Source organism: Pinus tabuliformis, chromosome 2_1, assembly GCF_031772625.1.
Source record: "Pinus tabuliformis cultivar Carrire ecotype Pingquan chromosome 2_1, CPIR1, whole genome shotgun sequence".
NCBI classification, from domain to species: Eukaryota; Viridiplantae; Streptophyta; class Pinopsida; order Pinales; family Pinaceae; genus Pinus; species Pinus tabuliformis.
The window spans coordinates 257,949,923-257,968,802 of NC_142299.1; the positions used below are offsets into that span (position 1 = coordinate 257,949,923).

Genomic DNA, 18,880 nt, shown 5'->3' on the forward strand with positions numbered 1-18,880 from the left:
ATGGATCAGTGTATTTCATTATTTAATTCAATCATGTACGAATCAATGTATTTATGCTTTCATTATTGAATATATATATATATATATATATATATATATATATATATATATATATATATATATATATATATATATATATATATATATATATATATATATATATATATTAAAAAAATTATATACCCCCATATCCCCCTGCCCCCTAATTTTACCTAAAATTTGAGGGTACTCTCACACGCCCCCCTGTGCATCACCCCAGACATGCATCTCCCTATCCCGGAGTTTTGGTGGAACATTAGTTTTAACTTTCCAACATAGAAGGGTTGAAAATATAGTATGAATTCATATTGAAATATGACCATGCCCTTCAAATTTGATGCCAGGTTGAAGAAGTATTTTAGGAAAAGTATTTTGAAGTGTGTTCTAGTGTTTGCCTTTTAGAAAATGTTAATATTTTTTCAAGCTTTCTTTTCAGTTCTTATAACTGATTTGTTTGTTTTACTTTAGTGGTTTATTTATAATAGTTAAAAAGGCTTACGAGATTTAATGGAAACCTTTTATACCCACACCAGATATGCCAAAAAGACCTTAGACGTGTGAATGCCAATTTTGATGCACCGTTCATATTGTGCAGTTGTGATGTTTTTTGTTAACGATTGTGCTGAATAGCTTTGTGTCGAATGATGCAGGTACCTTCAAGACAATTTATACCACATACGGGAATCACATGAGATGGATCTAGATTTGAAGATAGAATTCTTCAAACATGTCAACTAATGCATTCAACTGTCCAATGTTCTTAGGTAGTGGTCTTGTAAGATTTCTTCTGACAATATCTGGTAACAAGAGTATTATTGTAATCATTAAAATGTTATAAATAAGATATATGAAATAAAAATTCAGGTATTGAATTTTTCATTAAACATTATTTAGAATGTATTAATACTTATAAGTATCTTAGACATGTATTTGTGTGAAAATAAATTGAATTGGTTTATGTTTAAGGACAAGGCATCCAAGGCGAGGTTAACCAAGACAAAAATCACTCATCGTAGTGGCCAGAAAGGTTTAAAAGCACTGATAACAACCTTTGTAAGTATATTAAACATGTGATATTTTTTTAATAAATTTTGTACTAAAAGAGAGTCATTGTTATCTAATTTCTCCCTATTTACTGATTGATAGGAACTAAAATATGGAAGACCTCCAAATCATTTGGAAAAGGAGGTGCTGCAGCAAAAGAGATGGGTTGAATTTGTTGTTTGGATGGACTCTATGGTATGTAATCTTAGTTGGATTTCCAATATACTTTTAAACCATATTTTCATTTTATTTTTTAGTACTATTAGATATTATATCTTACCTCATTTTATGGTTAACATTGTATAACAAAAACATGTGTTGTGTTATGTAATTAATACTAACATGTAATATTGATTTTTTTTGTCAGAATGCTATAGGTAATGATTGCCAAGACGATGATCCAAATTATGTTCAACATATATCAGGAGATGATGAGGATGAGGATAAGGATGATGGTGGTGAAGGAGGAGATGATGATGATAGTTGCGGTGTTGGTGATGATGTGGATCAGAGTAATGAGGATGGTCAAGATGATCTTGGTGGTGGTAGCTAGGCATGCACATGCATTGTTTTTTATGAAGAAATTATTGTGTAGAATGACATTGTTATGTTTAGATGGGTGTTGTGAATTTACCCTATATCAATGAGACATTTTGATTTTGTAATCATACGATGAGTTTGATTTATGTATGTTGCTAATTTATCGTAGAATAACGATATTCATGAAATATTTTGATTTGTTAATCATATTTTAATTTTACTTGTTTTGATTAAAAATAATACTGATTTTATTAGTATTATGTTGCTATTTTGTACATGTTTTGAAAATTGTTAATCACACATTGTTATTTTTTTGGATGGATGTTGTCAATTTCTCTTAAATTTCTTTACAAATGATTTTGAATTGTGATATCTTCTTTAATGATATTTAGAAACTATCATATATTTCACTATGAATCTATAAAGGGGGTCATATATGTAAAGAAAAATATACTCTATATAAGAAGTCAAATGCGGATGTAACCATGGATGCAAAATTGAAAGTAAAATTGGATGTTAAACTAGGAATTAATACAAAATGCAAACAATTGACATACAAAGTGTTTTAAATTAGAAGTGAAAAATTGTGCAATAGTTGACACAAAGAAGGGAACAAAACATGGCATACAAAAGGATATCAAATTGGGAAAAAACAAGGACACATAAATGGGCACCAAATTAGATGCAAAAAAAGACAACAACTAGATGTAAAATAAGATGCAAAGTTGAGCATTAAAAAGAAGCAAAAAACGTTACAAATTAATATGCCAAATGATGATGCAAATAATGGTGTAAATTTGGGATGCAAACTTGGGTGCAAAAAAGGAAAAAAAAAAAGATGTAAGAAAAGACATAAAACAAGATGCAAAATGGGGCTGAAAAAAGGTGAAACCAAGGATGCCATATTAGATGTAAAAAATGATTCCTAATCACATGAAAATTTAGGCTCGAACTCAGACACAAAATTATATGCAAATGTGGACACAAAATGAGGCAAAAAAGATGCAAATTTGGATGGTGAAAACGATGTAAAACTAGACACCAAAAAAATGCAAAATTGGATGAAAAAGTCAGTGTAAATAATGGTGCAACATTGGACACAAGTAGACACAAAAAAATGGTGCAAAAAGGGGCATAAAATAGCTTAAAATTGGATGCAAAACTTGGTGCAAAAACAAATACAAAAGTAGACGTAAAAAATGGCTCTAAATTGAATGTACCATTAGACACAAAATAAGATGCAAAGGTGGACACAACACATGACTCAACATAAGATGCAAATATAAATGCAAATTTGGATGCTCAAAATGATGTAACATTAGATGCAAGAGATGGTGTTAAAAATGATGCAAAATTGGATGAAACAAATGACGCAAAATATGGTGCAAAATGAGATGGGAAAAATGGAGACAAATCAAACGTAAATGTGGATGTAAAAAATGGTCCAAAAAAAGATGCAAAAATGGGCACAAAAATGGATGCAAAATTTGGTGCTAAATCAAATTCAACACATGGTGCAAAGATAGGCATCAAAGCTGGTGCAAAAATAGAAGCAAAAACTAGTGTAAGACTAGATACAAAACCTGGCGTAAGACTAGATGCAAAAACTGACACAAAATGGATGCATAAAAAGACGTTAAATTGGATTCAAAATACAATGTAAACTTGATGCAAATGATGGTGCAAAAATGGAAGAAAGAATGACACAAAATAGGAAGCAAAAGAGAATGAAAAATAGATGCAAAAAATGACACAAAACTAGAAGCAAAACCTGTCATAAAATAAGATGCAAATCTTGGTTCAAAATTTGACGCAAAAAATGATGCATAGTTTGGTGTAAAAAATGATGCAAAATCTAGCGTGAAAAAGGATACAAAATCAGGTGCAAAAAAGGACGCTTTAAAAATTGTACAATAGAGCCAGATTTAGCGCCAGGTTGCTCATCACAATTACAAAAAAAATGCACTAAAATCTGGCGCAAATCGCTGGTTTTGTTGTAGTGAGAGAGCTCAAAACCATATAGAAGTATGGAGGAAGTAGGAAACTGAGTCCTCTATTGGACACACACTAGCCCAAGTTAAAGAAATTATATGGAACAATATCATTGTAGAAATGGATGAAATTTGGCCATGTATCCAGATTATATTTGAATAGAAAGAATTGATCGAGAAAGCCAAGCAAGCCATTTCCACTATCAACTCTGAGTTGGGAGAAATGCCTACCACAACCAACAACATCATAAAGTTTCTCAATTAAAAATAGATATGAATTGGATGATTTGGGAGTAGATGACAAAACAGAAACAATCTTAGAAGTAAAGAAGGTTCTAACAAAGAAGAATTTGGTTGTGCAGCTAATAGAGAAATGTCACACTTTCAAGGTAGCAGTTAACAGGTTTTTCACTAGAATAGAAGCATAAACAAGAAAGTTTTGTCTTCTTTATTGGTTATCAATGACAAACTGATGACTAGGGAAGATTATAAGAAGAAGCTTCAAGATATTGCAAAAGATACTGCCAAGTCTTCCCACATTAAAGGTGTTATGACAGGGAGAGCTTGTTATGAAGCTATCAACAGGGAAAATTTTAGGGGCTAATATTTGCCCATGGGCTAATCTTTTATACTTTTTCCAAAACAAATATTTGCTAATTTCCATTTTTTTTGTAAAAATGATTCGCCCAAATTTTTAGAATGAAATTATTTTACCCTAAAAATCGCCAAAAAATTATATATATGCTATATAAAAATATTATAAATTTGAATATTTTTACAAAAAAATCTCCAAACATTTTATAGATTTCATATTATGGACTAATGGGATCCGCTAATGTTTCTAAACTTTAATATAAATTTCCGTCCTTCAAATTTTCCCTGCCTATCAGCAACCTTAGTTTCATCCAACATGAGATAAAACACATTTTTGTAGTGAAACCCACTTTCTCTTGGTATACCGAGGTAGATGAGGTCTACCACAAGGTAAAAAAAATTACCATTCCAGATGAGGAGTGGTGCGATAAGTTGTGTGAATTCCAGGATTAAAGAAAAGGTCAGCTTCACCAGCGCAACACCCGAATAGTGGCCACTCAGCAATTTTTCTTCAACAAAGCAATCCCAGATGTCCAGATCACTTCATCAAATTCATCGATTTTGGTCGCATTATTTCATTCTATTAGTTTGAAGTTAATAATAGAATTCCATTTCGATGAGGCATTAATTGTAATCTTTTTTGTAAATTATGTTTAAATACTTCATTCATTTGAAGTATTTAGGGCTGGTTCCTTAACATTGTAACTCTTTCTATCAAGCATTGTAGTTTTTCCACGTTGCTGGAGCACAATTAATAAAAAGACTCTTCATAGGATACTTGTGTTACGATATAGTGGTGATGTTTTTCTTACTATAATTGTGTTTTCGTTGTTATTCTCTTTATGTTAAGCATCTAGAATCTAATTGTAAAAGAGGAGATGTGAAAAATAAGATATGTTTTTGAACACCTTATTTGGACTGCTTTTACAATATGTATGTTTCCTTCTAAAGTTTGATTGAGAAATTCTTAAATGATTTTCAATCCACGTTGAAGCACACCTTTTCTACATTCCATAATTTAATTTGAAGATCCAGTAAATGTAGCTAGCTTGCCCTATGATTACTCCTTTGAACTTTTGGTGCAACATCCAGTTTTATTTGACTCCATAACCAAATGGAAATAAATTAATTTGATCAGATCAACTAACCAAACCAATCAACCAAATTCAAACAAATAACCAAGCATAATCATAACTAGCCTAAAATCAACCTAAAAACTAAGTTAAATCATAAAGAGAGAGCCATCTCTGAAGCTGGCAGGGCTAGATCCAGACATTCAAAAGTGGTTTGATGTTGTCCAATGTATTTACTCCCACAACCTCAAAAATATAGAATGATAACAGCACATCATCTAGATTACTGGGATTAAACATTAAGATAATATGCATAAGGTAACTGTGTAAACCCCCTATGTAACTCAACAATGTGTCCTGGATTGCAAATCTATACCTAACAACAATAACCTTTTTCTAAATTCTTGGGTGTAATCTTGCACATTTTGACCTTTAAGCTGTCTAAAGTTCTACCAATTCATGATGGCTTTTTGCATATAAGCTAGCGTGTAGAATTGAATTTTGATTGAAACAATGAAATCATTCCATGAAATTTAGATCATAACGTGCTTTTTAAACTCCTCTTGGATCTTTGATTCCCACCATACTAGTGTTGCCCCCTCTATTCTCAAGGAAGCTAACTGAATCTTTATGTCATCGTCTTGAAGGTTTTGAATCTTGCAATGGACCTCCAACTGATGAATCCAATTATCAAACTTCTCTGCATTCACTTCACTATTATACAAGGGCAGCTCAAATTTAACATCAAGTTTTAAAAAGGGTGATTTACTAGTTCCTTTTGAAGTATGATGATGAGTATGAGTAAGGGTTGTGTTAGTAGAAGAGGGTGAATACGCTTATGAAGTAGGAGATGAAAACTATGGTGGAGAGCGTGGAGGCTTGTCTCTATTTCCATTACCTCCTCTTGAAGAGGCTTCTCCTTTGGGAGGTTTGGAACTTTCCCCTTGAAACCTGACATTCCTCTCTTTATAGATGACCTTCACCATACCTTCACCATCATTTTCATATCAAAGAAAGCCTTTATGGAGGTCTTCTCATATTCTGTTGTGTTTTTAGGTTCTCCTTTATGAGACATGATCTCTGGAGTCTCAATTGCAACTTGAGGCTGAACTGGTGTTGTAGATTGTGGCAACCTCGCTCTCCTTCCCCTTGAACCAACTTCAGGGCTTCCAACCAGCTTCCCTTCTCCTCTTTTGAGTTTTAGCCTTGTAACCATGACATAAACTTGCAAAGAGTTAAATCCTTTTTTCGCAAAACAAACCTAGTGCCTCTGATACCAAAATGATCTGATCCTAAGATCCTCCTTAGATTAGAAACATAATTCTTTTATTGTGCTTAAGGATTCATGAATTTTTGCAAGTGAAATGATAAGTTTTTATGTTAATTTTATGAGCAATTTAACATAAATAAGAGACTGAACAACAACATAAACATGTACAAAACATCATAAAAAATATATTACAACAAGAACATGATAAAGGAGTTAACCCTTCATGGGCTATGTCTCCTTGGTCTAGCTTCCAATGGCTTGGGCCTCTCTATTATGCTCAAAAATGTAAAATTATGTGTTTACATTGCTCAAATTCTTCTGAAACCTACTCCAATGAGTCCTGATTACTCAAAAATGGTACTCCAACCTCTTTTTGCCTCCAATTTGGTGTAAAAATGAAGAAATTATGACCTCTCCTAGTTTTCCCACTATTCGCTCCACAAATTTCTCCAAATCCCACATGATCCTACAAATTACCTCCAAAAAGAGCTAACTGAGCAAAAATTTCACCACATGGTGGTTCGTAATCTGTCGGCATTGACTGTCCCATCGCAAATCACAATCGGCAAGAACTAGTGGGCTTATGGTTTGTGAATGCGGTGGGGCAATGTGCGATCGCGATATGGTAGACTCGATGAAACTATTAAATGGAACTCAGAAATATATCACATCCGGGATCCTTTCATAATTCATAATCGGCAAAGTACCAACTATCATATATATGTGGGACTCTATTTTCTGTAGTGTGAAATTGCGATCTATGATTGTGATTATCGCATCGCAACCCTTCCCGGCTCGAGGAACAATCATCGCAATCCAAACACTAAGGCCGATTCCTTAATGCCTTTCTTCCTGCCCTATTGTGATGTGCGATTGCGATTATTGCATCATACTAGGGCTTGTTTCAAGGCTGATTTTTAACACCGACCCACCTGTGACATGTGATTTGCAAAATGCTAGTGCCAATGGGAGTCTTCCACTTGGTGCTTCCCCATTCGCTGAAGAGCCCTGCCACATAATCATTTCCTATCATCTGTCCAACTCAAACCTTAACTTTGACTCACTCTAACTTCTTCATACGAGCTCAAATTCGAGTGTCGTTTGCATCGCTGGAATCAGGATGATAAGCTCTTTGATCTAAAGCTAAGTTTATAGAGATTCTAACAATTTGAATTTTGAGCCTAACTTTGAGCACCTGATCATTGAGGGTTGAGGTGGCTTGGCCTCTGGAATCCCTGTTTGGTTCTATTTTGGTTTAGCTGATATAATCCCACATTCATGCTTGAAATATGGCACATGGGTGATTAGCTGAAAGATATGTTTAGTTCAACCCAATATATGGTAAGGGGGTATGTGGAAGTACCTAAATTTGTTGGCATTTGCATGTTAATCTGAATTATTTTCTTATTGCGATCAATGAGCACATGTACTCGGTATTGATTTCATTTTATGACTGATTTGTCATGGACTTATTATGGTTATATGCTAGTTATAGGCCTGGTTAAATGATGTGCTCTATTTATGGATCTTATTCATGATTTGATAAGTTATTGCATGGTTATGAGCATGAATAGACTAACGAGAGTTGTTGCAACTAGTTTGAGAGGGCATTGAGCCTTCTTGGTGATTTCTTGGTTTGACAAAATGTTCTCATGTGTTTAGAAACTTATTAGTAAGATATAGCCTTATAACTTATCATATATACTTTTCATCACCTTAGACATGATTCTAGAAAGTTCTGGGCCATTATGGGTAGTTTCCTATAGGATAACCCTAATAATGTGGCGCTGATTTTGCGTCTACAAGTATGGCAATAGAAAAATTTAGCTGCAACTTCACAGAGGGAGTCCAATGCATGCAGCTAGAGCTTTCCAAATGTACTCACAATGTGTTATGGGTGTGGTTGGGCTATGAGCTTAGTTAAAAAGAAGTTTTATTTTAGGGTTTGATCACAACAATTTTTGTCTAACACCTAGTTGATCTGGTGTCCCTGAGAGGTTTTAATATTTTTTCAATTCGTAGACCCCAGTTCTATAACTGGAACTTGGATGTTGGGTCATGTCATAGTAACTCTCATCTCATGTTTACCTGGAGAGCTTGTAAAAGCAGGTAAATGTGGGATGGGCTGGTTAAATAAACAAGATGAAATTTGAATGTTATGGATGGTAGCTGAAGTTTTGTTCCTCGAGTTCGTTAGATTACCATGTATCTTTTTCTAAATGGTCTTCTTTCATTTCTAAATAAAAAATTATTATGAACTAGTTCTCCCCACAATGTTCTTGTTCCCAACTCTCAGTTTCAATTCCTTAGTGTGGTTGCCTTAAACCTAAAACACAATTCTATTTATTAATAATTATCAAGTAAATCAAAATAAAAGGGCTCCTCTCATCTATTTAAAAGAACTTACCTTGCCCTACCTGTCTGAGAATAAATTCATGTAGGTTTTTTTTATTTTCTTATGTTTTGAAACCTTGCGCATTACTGGTGCACCTACCTTGAGGATTTCTTGTGGCACATGGAACATGAAATTATCGGTTTCATATTTAAATTAAGCACATTATTATGGGAAGTACCTCAAGGTTTATGATCCCAACTTTCAAACTTTCCGAGTCTTTAAAGAATGAATTTCTTATTCTCCATATTTTGTTGAATGCCTTGTTAATATGAAATACATTATTTTCATTATCAACTTGGCTCAAAGGCTAATTAATCATGGAAATTATCAGTTTGATTTGTGAAACCATAGTTAAAATTAAAATATTCCCGTTATACAAATTTTAATTATCAAAACCCTAACTAGCTAATTAGCTAGCTTAATCTTTTCATCCATGGGAGTCTTTGAGACACCATAGTTTTGGGAAGAACCCAAGGTGTTGCCTTGCACAAGGTGTTTGATTTGTTTGATCTATCCAATAATATATTATTTTTATAAAACCCTCATTACAATTATTGAAGCAAATTTTCATTACATATAACTATGTTACACCTCGCCAAATACATACATATGAGTGTTCTTTCGATCACTAGCATATGAGGTAGTTACATGTGAATTTTGATTACACATCCTCATTGTTAAATTAATTTAGCGTTCGTCACGCGAAATGCGTTTTATGTTGATAATGTGTCATACGTTTCCCACAATTGCTATTCCTTTTTACATTGGCTATGCGGGCATAATAAAACAAAACAAAATTTCATTTGTTTTACAAAAACCCTATATGTAGACAAAGAAAGATCACCCTGGCTCTTCCTCTGTAAATTTCAAAAGATGATTTATATTATAGATTTGTCTAATCTCGGAATTTTATTTATATGTTTTTCCCTCCAGTTCTTATTTGAAAAATAAAATGTGGTCTTCTGAATTACTTTGGTTTTCACACAAATTGTTTTCGACAACCCACCAATGCATGTCCCTTCCTCTCATAATTGCATTCCCCGTTGTTAGTTTTTCTTCTTTAAAAATCATATGCTTTATTGATTTGTTAATGCTGAATTCCATATTATTTACTACCTATGAGTAACTTTTGCAAATGCATTTTCAATATCAACTTCCTCAAAATAAATAGAGTTAAAGACAGAGAGAATAAAGATGGACATTTGGGAATTAGGAGGGACAGGAGGTCCAAAGTGTCAATTCATTTTGATGCAGACTGAGAAGAACTAAGGAAGTTGCTTCAGACTGGTGTAGTTCACCTCTTAGACCATCCTAACCCTCATGTTATGGATCAACCTCAACAACCCCCTATTCATCACGCACCAAGCATTGGCATCCCTGTGCCACCACAAGTGTCTACTCTTGTTATTCTTGAAAACGATGGTTGGAAAAACATAATTTCAACACACCCTCTATGCTTTGTTCAAGGTTAGCCTACTGCTTCATTTACCCTTCCTCCTGAAGCAAATGCATCTTTATAAGTAGAACTTCGACGTAAATCACATATAGAGAGACCTTTGTCGACGCGTTTCGAACCAACCAATGTAGTTCATTGTCAGGACAAGTTGAAGAGAAAGATCCAGCTTTGCATGTTAAATAGTCTGAGCAAAGCCTCCAACGGCTATCTTGACCAATGGCTAATGTTGACTTAGGGACTAGAGTCAAAAAGTCAATTTGATAATTTTCCTCTAAATTATCTAATTGAATTTTTGACTCTAGTCCCTAAGTCAAAATTAGCCATTGGCGGTTTTGCTCAAACTATTTAACATGCGAAGCTGGATCTGTTTCTTCAACTTGTCCTACGATGAACCACACTGGTTGGTTCGAAACGCGTCGACAAAGGTCTCTCTATATGTGATTTACGCCAAAGTTCTACTTATAACTATTATGGATGACAAAAGCCTCAATTCAACAAATGTATCTTATCACTTACAGTTAGCCACTTCATGTATTTTACATTATGCATGGGCAACACCACAACCTTCTACACTTGCAAGTCAATGTCTTCTATCTGTCCCTAGGTTTCCAAGAAACCCACTGTACTTTCCAACCCATTTGGTCAATCCTCCAAGAATGCAACCATTCATCAACCTACCAAAAGTGATAAAAGGAAAATATCCCAAGTCACTCTCTTTGATTCTTTACATGGTTCTTCCCATTCTATCACATCTCACCCTTTCCAAGAAGATAAACAGGAAAAATGTGCTCCATCCATAGGACAAAGTTACAAATTATGGATGCTGGTAGTACAATTTTTATACACTTGTGGATGCTATTGACTTGTGTCACCAATAAAATAACATAGTCTATGCGCAGAACTTCTCATAACATGAATAGGAATAAAAAATGAGGAAAAAAACCTATTTTGAGAATGGAACCCTCATTCAGGGAAAGAAGAGCCAACAACAATCAAGGGAAAGCCTGCATACCCGGAGGCTTGGAATTGGTAGAAACCTAGCTATGTGAAGATCTGGTAACCCTGCCCAACCTCAACTCGAGCAAACCTTACACCATAAACATGGGGTTAAACATTTCATACAGTCATTTAATCCAAAATGCTATGCATATCAAGACTTGCACCAAAAACAAGAGGAAAACCCTCATTACTTACCCGAGGGAGAGGAGGTGTAGCAGAGGTGTTTTTATGATAGAGACTCCAAACACCATTGTGGAGGTGACACCTGCATGAACCAAGACACGTTAGGACAATGCCATTGCAAGGATGTGTAAACTTGTGAAGAAAGACATGATCTAGATGACGAACGGAGATAAACTTCAGGTTCAAACCTATAATAATGACTTACTTGATAAACAATTTTGAAACAACAATATATGGCCCCAATGCAAGCCTGCTCGCAAGTATGAATGCCCAGCGAACTCTTCACATTGCATAGCAGGTGGGAAACAATGAGTTGTAGAGGAACCTCATTGCAGAGACCAGAACGCAGCCTCCAGAGCCATGCCCAGAAAATGAGTGAAGAAACCAAGTGAGCACCAGGTCTTAAGGGCTTACCCTCGAAGTTAGGCAAAGCTTCATACCCATCGCCTTTCCCGCGTTGTGCTTCGAGCAACAGAGGGCAAGTGATAAGGGTGAGTCCTGAAAGCTGGCAGCCATCCAGCCATGGACCAACCAGATAAGCCGTGAAGGGTCAACACAACACAATAATATGAGATATGGAGAATCGTTCAGGTATTACCATTGTGTACAACCTGTTAGGTCAGGTTTAATAACCAAGATAATCACATTAATTAAGTAATTGTAATCCAAACCTTAATGGCATGGTATCGATATTTGATACTTCATTAGAATGCAACAATGTATTAGGTTGTTGTAACATTAATAATAGGTTTTGTTCATAATTTTTTTATTATATTCATATATCCTATTTAAATAGTTGGAATTATAGGTGTTACAATAGGTATCAGAGCCTCAGATTGCTACACTTAGGATGGGTTGAATGACTTTGGAAATAACAAAATGATTCTGATGCACATAGGAGCACCAGACGTAACCCAAAAGTATGGGTTCAATTGGGAGAAACAAATGTTGGCACCAATGCTGCTTTACTCGAAATAGTCCAGCAGTTAAGAATAGAAATGCAGAACCTACATGCAGACAATGAAAGACTACGTTTGGAACAAGAGAAAATTATGAAAAGTTTATTGGACAAGCAGAATCAGAGGAATCCAGACCCTAGTCAAGGAGAAGAAAACAAAACAAAAACACACAGACAACAAGAACAACATTAGGAATCAGAAGGGGGACAAACTGGTAATGAGGAAGAGTCAGATAATGGTTCCAGCAAAAAGGGATTAAAAAGATAGAAAACAAAACTTTAGGGAGAATTCAAAAAGATCAAGCCACCAAACTATAACGGTGAAACGAAGGAAGCGGTGGAAGCCTGGCTTATTAATATGAACACATATTTTCAAATATACGAATATGATGAAAATTTGAGAGAAAGGCTAGAAATTTATCAATTGCAAGGCAAGGCGACCCTGTGGTGGGAAGAAATTAAAACAGTCAAGGAAATCAATGAGCAAGAGGTTACTTGGGAGCAATTCCAAAAGCATTTTAAGGATAGATATCTGACTCAGCGATTTTATGACGAAAAAGCAAAAGAGTTTCATGACATGAAACTATGGCAGCAATCCATGGATGAATTTATAACTAAATTCACATCAATATTAAGATACGTCCCTTATATCTGAGAAGAAATGGATAAAGTCTAACTCTTTATCAGCAGCCTGCCTGCCTTCATGAAAGAGAAACTGGAATTTGACAACCCAAAAATAATGGATGAAGCAGTCTGGAAAGCTGGGATCTACTACCAACAAATGAGACAGAAAGGTGAAGTGCATAAGGATTTGCCAAGTAAGAAGGGACATAATTTTTTTACAAATAATAAGAATATGAGGAACCCAGGAACCATATTCTTAGGATGCAAAGTACCAAATGGACCTGTTAATCAAAATCAACAAAAGTATAGACCCTGGAGCGATATAAGACAAAATGAGGCATCAAGTAAATTAGAAACTAGTGAAGTTCCCCAACTGCCATTACAGTGTTGGAGTTGCAGGGAACCCCATTACTACAAGAATTGTCCTCATAGAGGAAGAGCGGAACCTGTTGCAAATATTAATGAAGCTTCTACTGTGGGTGACATGGTGCGAAACGTACCACGAATCAATGCAGCACTAGAAGTTCGCTAAGCATATTATCAACCTTCAATGGTGGAACTTGAAGGTAAAATATCTTATCACCCTGTTTCCATTTTAATAGATCCATTTTAATAGATCCAGGTGCTAGTTTGAGCTATGTCAGTCCCAAAATAGTTGATGAATGTCATCTAAAAAGTTCAAAATTTGAGAACCCTTGGCTGGTTCAATTAGCTACCGGTGCAAAGAGAAACGTCTGTGCAAAAGTAGATGGTTGTGAAATAAAATTAGTAGAACAGCAAATTAGTACAGATTTAAATATATTACCATTAGGCTCTTACGATGTCCTGATAGGCATGGACTGGTTGGAGCAGCAGTGGGCCTTAGTAAACTATAAATATAAGACCATTAATTTTCTATCTAAAGATGGTACTAGAATAGAGATTCAGGGAGTCAAGAGAGAAGTCAAGTTGTGATCTGTTACAACCCACCAACTGGCTAGATGTATGTGTAAGGGCTGTCAAATCTATGCAGTTCAAGTGGGATTTACAAACTCCAAAGATAAAGTGTCAGCCTTAGAGGAAATACCTGTAATACAAGAATTTAAGGATGTGTTTCCAGAAGATATCCCTAGACTACCACCCAAGAGAAGCCTTGAATTTACCATAGAACTGGTCCCTGGAGTGGCACTGGTATCAAAGGAACCCTACAGAATGAGTGTTCTTGAGCTAACTGAATTAAAAATCTAGCTACAAGAGTTGCTAGATAAAGGGTATATTTGATCCAGTGTATCCCCTTGGGGAGCCCTAGTTCTGTTCGTAAGGAAGAAGGATGGTACTCTGTAGTTGTGTATAGATTTCAGATATCTGAATAAGTTGACCATAAAGAATAAGTACCCCTTACCCTGGATCGATGAACTCTTCGATCAAGTTAAGGGGGCAGTGGTATTTTCAAAGATTGACTTAAGATCTGGATATCACCAAATTCAGATTAAAGATGAAGATATCTTCGGGACTACTTTTAGAACCTACTATGGCCACTATGAGTTTGTAGTCTTGCCATTTGGTCTTACTAATGCCTCAACAACCTTCATGAGCATGACGAATGGAGTTTTCTATTCTTATTTGGATAAATTCATCCTTATATTCATTGATGACTTTATCGTATACTCCAGAAGTATCGATGAGCATAAAGAACACCTTCGCATAGTACTGCAAACCTTAAGGTGAAAATCAGCTTTTTGCTAAATTCAGGAAGTGTGGCTTCAATAAAGATCAGATTCAGTACCTAGGACACGTTATATCCTCTGAGGGTATAGTGGTCAATCTAGAGAAAATAAAAACCATTATGAATTGGCCTATTCCAGCCAATGTGGCAGACATATGCTCTTTCATGGGACTTGCAGGTTATTATAGAAGGTACATAAGGGGATTTTCCAAGGTCGCTTACCCAATTACTTCCTTACAAAAGAAGGGAACAACTTTCAAATGGTTGAAAGACTGTCAAGAAAGTTTTGATAGGTTAAAGCATTTGCTCACCACAACTCCGGTATTAAAAATTGCAGATCATGAAGAGGATTTTATAGTTTGCACAGACACATGCAAAGAAGGTGTGGGTGGCATTTTAATTCAGAATGACATGGTCATCGCTTACAAATCCCGTAAATTCAAGGAACATGAACATAAATATTCTGCTTACAATTTGGAGCTAACTACAGTAGTGCATGCCTTAAAAGTATGTGTTATGAAACCAACTAACAAGAAGATAGAAAAGAGAGATCAACGCCTTAGAATTCAGCCTGTTCAAGGGGCAACCTCCTTTACATTACACAAATGAACAATTCTTCCATAATACAAATGAAAAGACCTCCTTTCTATATATAGAAGTCTAAGGGGTCATAACATAATCAGAGCCGACATAACAATAATAATTTAAGGGCACAATAATAACAATAGTGGGCTTCTATGGGGCACAATACTAACAATATGGGCACTACATGGGTACATCAATATAATAAGTGGGTTGTACTAATAACAATAAGGGGTTACACTAGTAGTATAGGGGCCTAACATGCCCCTCTCCTTCAAAAAGCATTGTCCTCAATGCTTGAGTAGTTCTCGATGCTTCTGTATAAAATTATTGTCCTCCCATGTGGAATCTTCAGTGGGTAAGTTCTTCCACTTGATGAGATACTCTGAAATTGATCAATTTCGTAGCTGTCAGGTTCTTGTTTCTATGACTACTCCAGGTTCCAATATGATTTTTCCTTCCTCTTCAATTTCTGGCAATATTGTTTGAATTGGGATCTTTTGCAACTTTTAAATAAGTGGCCATACTTCTTTGTCCTTCTTCATTCATCCCTTGCTTTGTTTATCCAATCTATTTGGATAATAGAAATAGCACAAAACAATGCTTCCACATCCTCATCCTTGAAGAGTCTTCCCATTCAGTAAGGTCGCCATTTTTTAAGTGCATGTAGTATTGCCAACATTTCCTTCTCATAAATAGCTTACTTGAGATGTAGCAGTAAAAATACCCAATCACCTACATCAAAACACTTTTCATTACGATGTTGATCTACCTGTTGTTTCATTTGATTTTGCACCAAAGTGGCGTTATCCTTTAAAAGTTGGAGAACTTGTTGTTGATGCTCGATGCGATCTTTCCTGCTTGAAACTTTTTCTTCTTTATATTTCCTTCTATCTCTAGAGTTCGAGTGGTAATTTCTTCCAATCCTTTAGAAGATATGGTCGGATTCATTTCTTGATGCTCGTTGTGATCTTTCACTTGTTGAACATTTTTCTTCTTGATATGTCCTTCTATCTTGATAGTTTGAGGAGTGGTAATTTCGACCAATGAATTACAAGATATGATTGGATTCATTTCTTCTTTCTCAATGTGATCTTTCACTTCTTGCACCTTTTTCTTCTTGATATGTCCTTCTATCTTGAGAGTTTTAGGAGTGGTAATTCTTGCCAATGCTTTACAAGATATGGTCTGATTCATTTCTTCTTTCTCTGGGGTGGGGTCCTAGTGTATATCTTCTTCTTTTGATGTTTCTTGATCCTTTTCTTCCTCCTCTTCATATTCTATGTAAAATAATTTCTTCTCAGGACACTTATGACCTTTAGTGCATTTGATATCACACTTGTAACAAATCCCTTTTTCTCTTTTTTCTTCCAATTGTTGTGGTGTAACCCTTGTAGGTTGTGGAAGGCTAGGAGAAACAACACTTCCATATTTATAGTTGTGAGGGGTATGCTTCCTGGTTTCCATAATTTTTCTTTCCACTATGTCACAAAACCCTTTTACTCTTTCCAATTGTTGTGGTGTTGCTCTAAAGAGGGTGTCGCTCTTTGTATCCTCATAATGTGCTATCATTTCCTCCATGAAATTTGACCATGTAACAAGTTGTTTACGAGAACAAAGCCCTTCATACCATAAAAATTGATTCGGTTCTAAATATGAAGATGTAATACATACCTTTTGTAACAGTGGTACACCATGTAGATCAAAATATTTCTCCATCTGAAGTATCAAATTTACTGGATCCTTGCCATCAAACTTCCTCATCTTTCTTTTTCTTGATTTTAGGAGCTCGATCTTGAAATGACTGTAACTCTGTCCTTTCGGATCTTTAAGTTCTGAAATTGCGATCTGTAGTAGCCCTCTGGGTCCTCTTTCCAATGCCACTAGTCTGATCCAAATTGGATTCTCCAAGAAAGAGTTATGGACAATCTCCCAAGATGACCTGATTATAGACTAGTTCAGTAGAGCAAATTTGTACGATGTGACAAGAGTCACTGTTTCGACCTTTGGATCTGAAAAAGATATACAAGAAACTACATTCTGTCCTCTTTCTGTACCTTCTTACAAAATTTCAATCCGATGCTCAAAGAGAAAGTTATGACGATTTTCCCCAGGTCACCTATTTGGAATGTAATTCAGAAGTCTAGCAAAAGACCAACTTCCTCAGAACATATCTCCGCAAATATAGCGCGAAAAGCTCTGAAATTTGGACATGAGATTCAGTGTGATTTCTTCTCAAATGGGTTTTTTTTTAGCTTTTGAAACGTCGCAAAAAAATTGTTATAGCGAAAATTCCATGATGACCTGTTTGGAGTAGCAAAACCCTAGAATCCAAAGCTCTGATACCAAATGTTATGAAACCAGCTAACAAGAAGATAGAAAAGAGAGATCAACGCCTTAGAATTTAGCCTCTTCGAGGGGGCAACCCCCTTTACATTACACAAATGAACAATTCTTCCATGATACAAATGAAAAGACCTCCTTTCTATATATAGAAGTCTAAGGGGTCATAACATAATCAGAGCCGACATTACAATAATAATGTAAGGGCACAATAATAACAATAGTGGGCTTCTATGGGGCACAATACTAATAATATGGGCACTACATGGGTACATCAATATAATAAGTGGGTTGTACTAATAACAGTAAGGGGTTACACTAGTAGTATAGGGGCCTAACGGTATGGTGGCATTATTTATTGGCAACAAGATTTCTGCTCAAAACAGACCACAGTAGCCTAACCAACTTTTTCAATCAGCCTACCCTAAACGCATGCCAACCTCGATGGATTGCATTCTTAAGTGAATTTGAATTTGAAATCAAGAATTTGAAAGGGAAAGAGAATAGGGTGGCAGATGTGTTAAGTAGAAAGCTGTGCCACATTTATGAAATTTCTTTTAGTCAAGTTGGACTTAATTTTGTGGATCAACTAAAGGAGGTAGCCCAGAAGGATCCTGAATACAAATGCCTATGGTAGCAAGTAAAATCTACACAAGGTTCAACAAATCAAAGGGAGTATAGCATTAAATCTAAAAAGTTATTGTTATTTAGAAACTGTATTTACATACCTAACCAATTGTCTTTGAAGCAAAGTATGTTAGATGAATTTCATAGAAGCCCTTATGCTGCTCACTCGGGCTATAAAAAAATTGTGATGGCTGTCAAGAAAGCCTGCTATTGGCCTAGAATGAGAAAAGATATTGTCGAGTACCTAGCTAAATGTCTACAGTGTCAGCAAGTCAAGTCGGAACACCAACACCCTGCTGGATTATTACAGCTGCTACTTGTTCCTGAATGGAAATGGGATACTATAACTTTGGACTTTATAACGGGATTGCCGTGGTCTAAAAGACAGAATGATTCAATTATGGTTGTGGTAGATAAGTTGAGCAAGATATCTCATTTCATACCTGTAAAATCCACG

The 18,880-nt window shown here is 35.4% G+C and overlaps 1 protein-coding gene across 1 annotated transcript; it reads left to right on the plus strand.

Moving 5' to 3' along the window:
* Positions 1-477: 477 nt before the first annotated feature.
* On the plus strand, positions 478-1,790 carry LOC149199703 (uncharacterized). The gene is made up of 4 exons (XM_089399438.1): positions 478-814; positions 1,006-1,092; positions 1,186-1,278; positions 1,451-1,790. Exons 1-4 carry the CDS (start codon positions 767-769, stop codon positions 1,634-1,636), a joined length of 414 nt encoding a protein of 137 aa, XP_089255564.1. The 5' UTR covers positions 478-766; the 3' UTR covers positions 1,637-1,790.
* Positions 1,791-18,880: the final 17,090 nt, after the last annotated feature.

Coding starts and splice junctions, on each gene's coding strand:
- LOC149199703 (XM_089399438.1), top strand. CDS start 767: ATGTCAACTAATGCATTCAACTGTCCAATGTTCTTAGGTAGTGGTCTT. Junction 1,093..1,185: donor AAGCACTGATAACAACCTTT/GTAAGTATATTA, acceptor ACTGATTGATAG/GAACTAAAATATGGAAGACC. Junction 1,279..1,450: donor TTGTTTGGATGGACTCTATG/GTATGTAATCTT, acceptor TTTTTTTGTCAG/AATGCTATAGGTAATGATTG.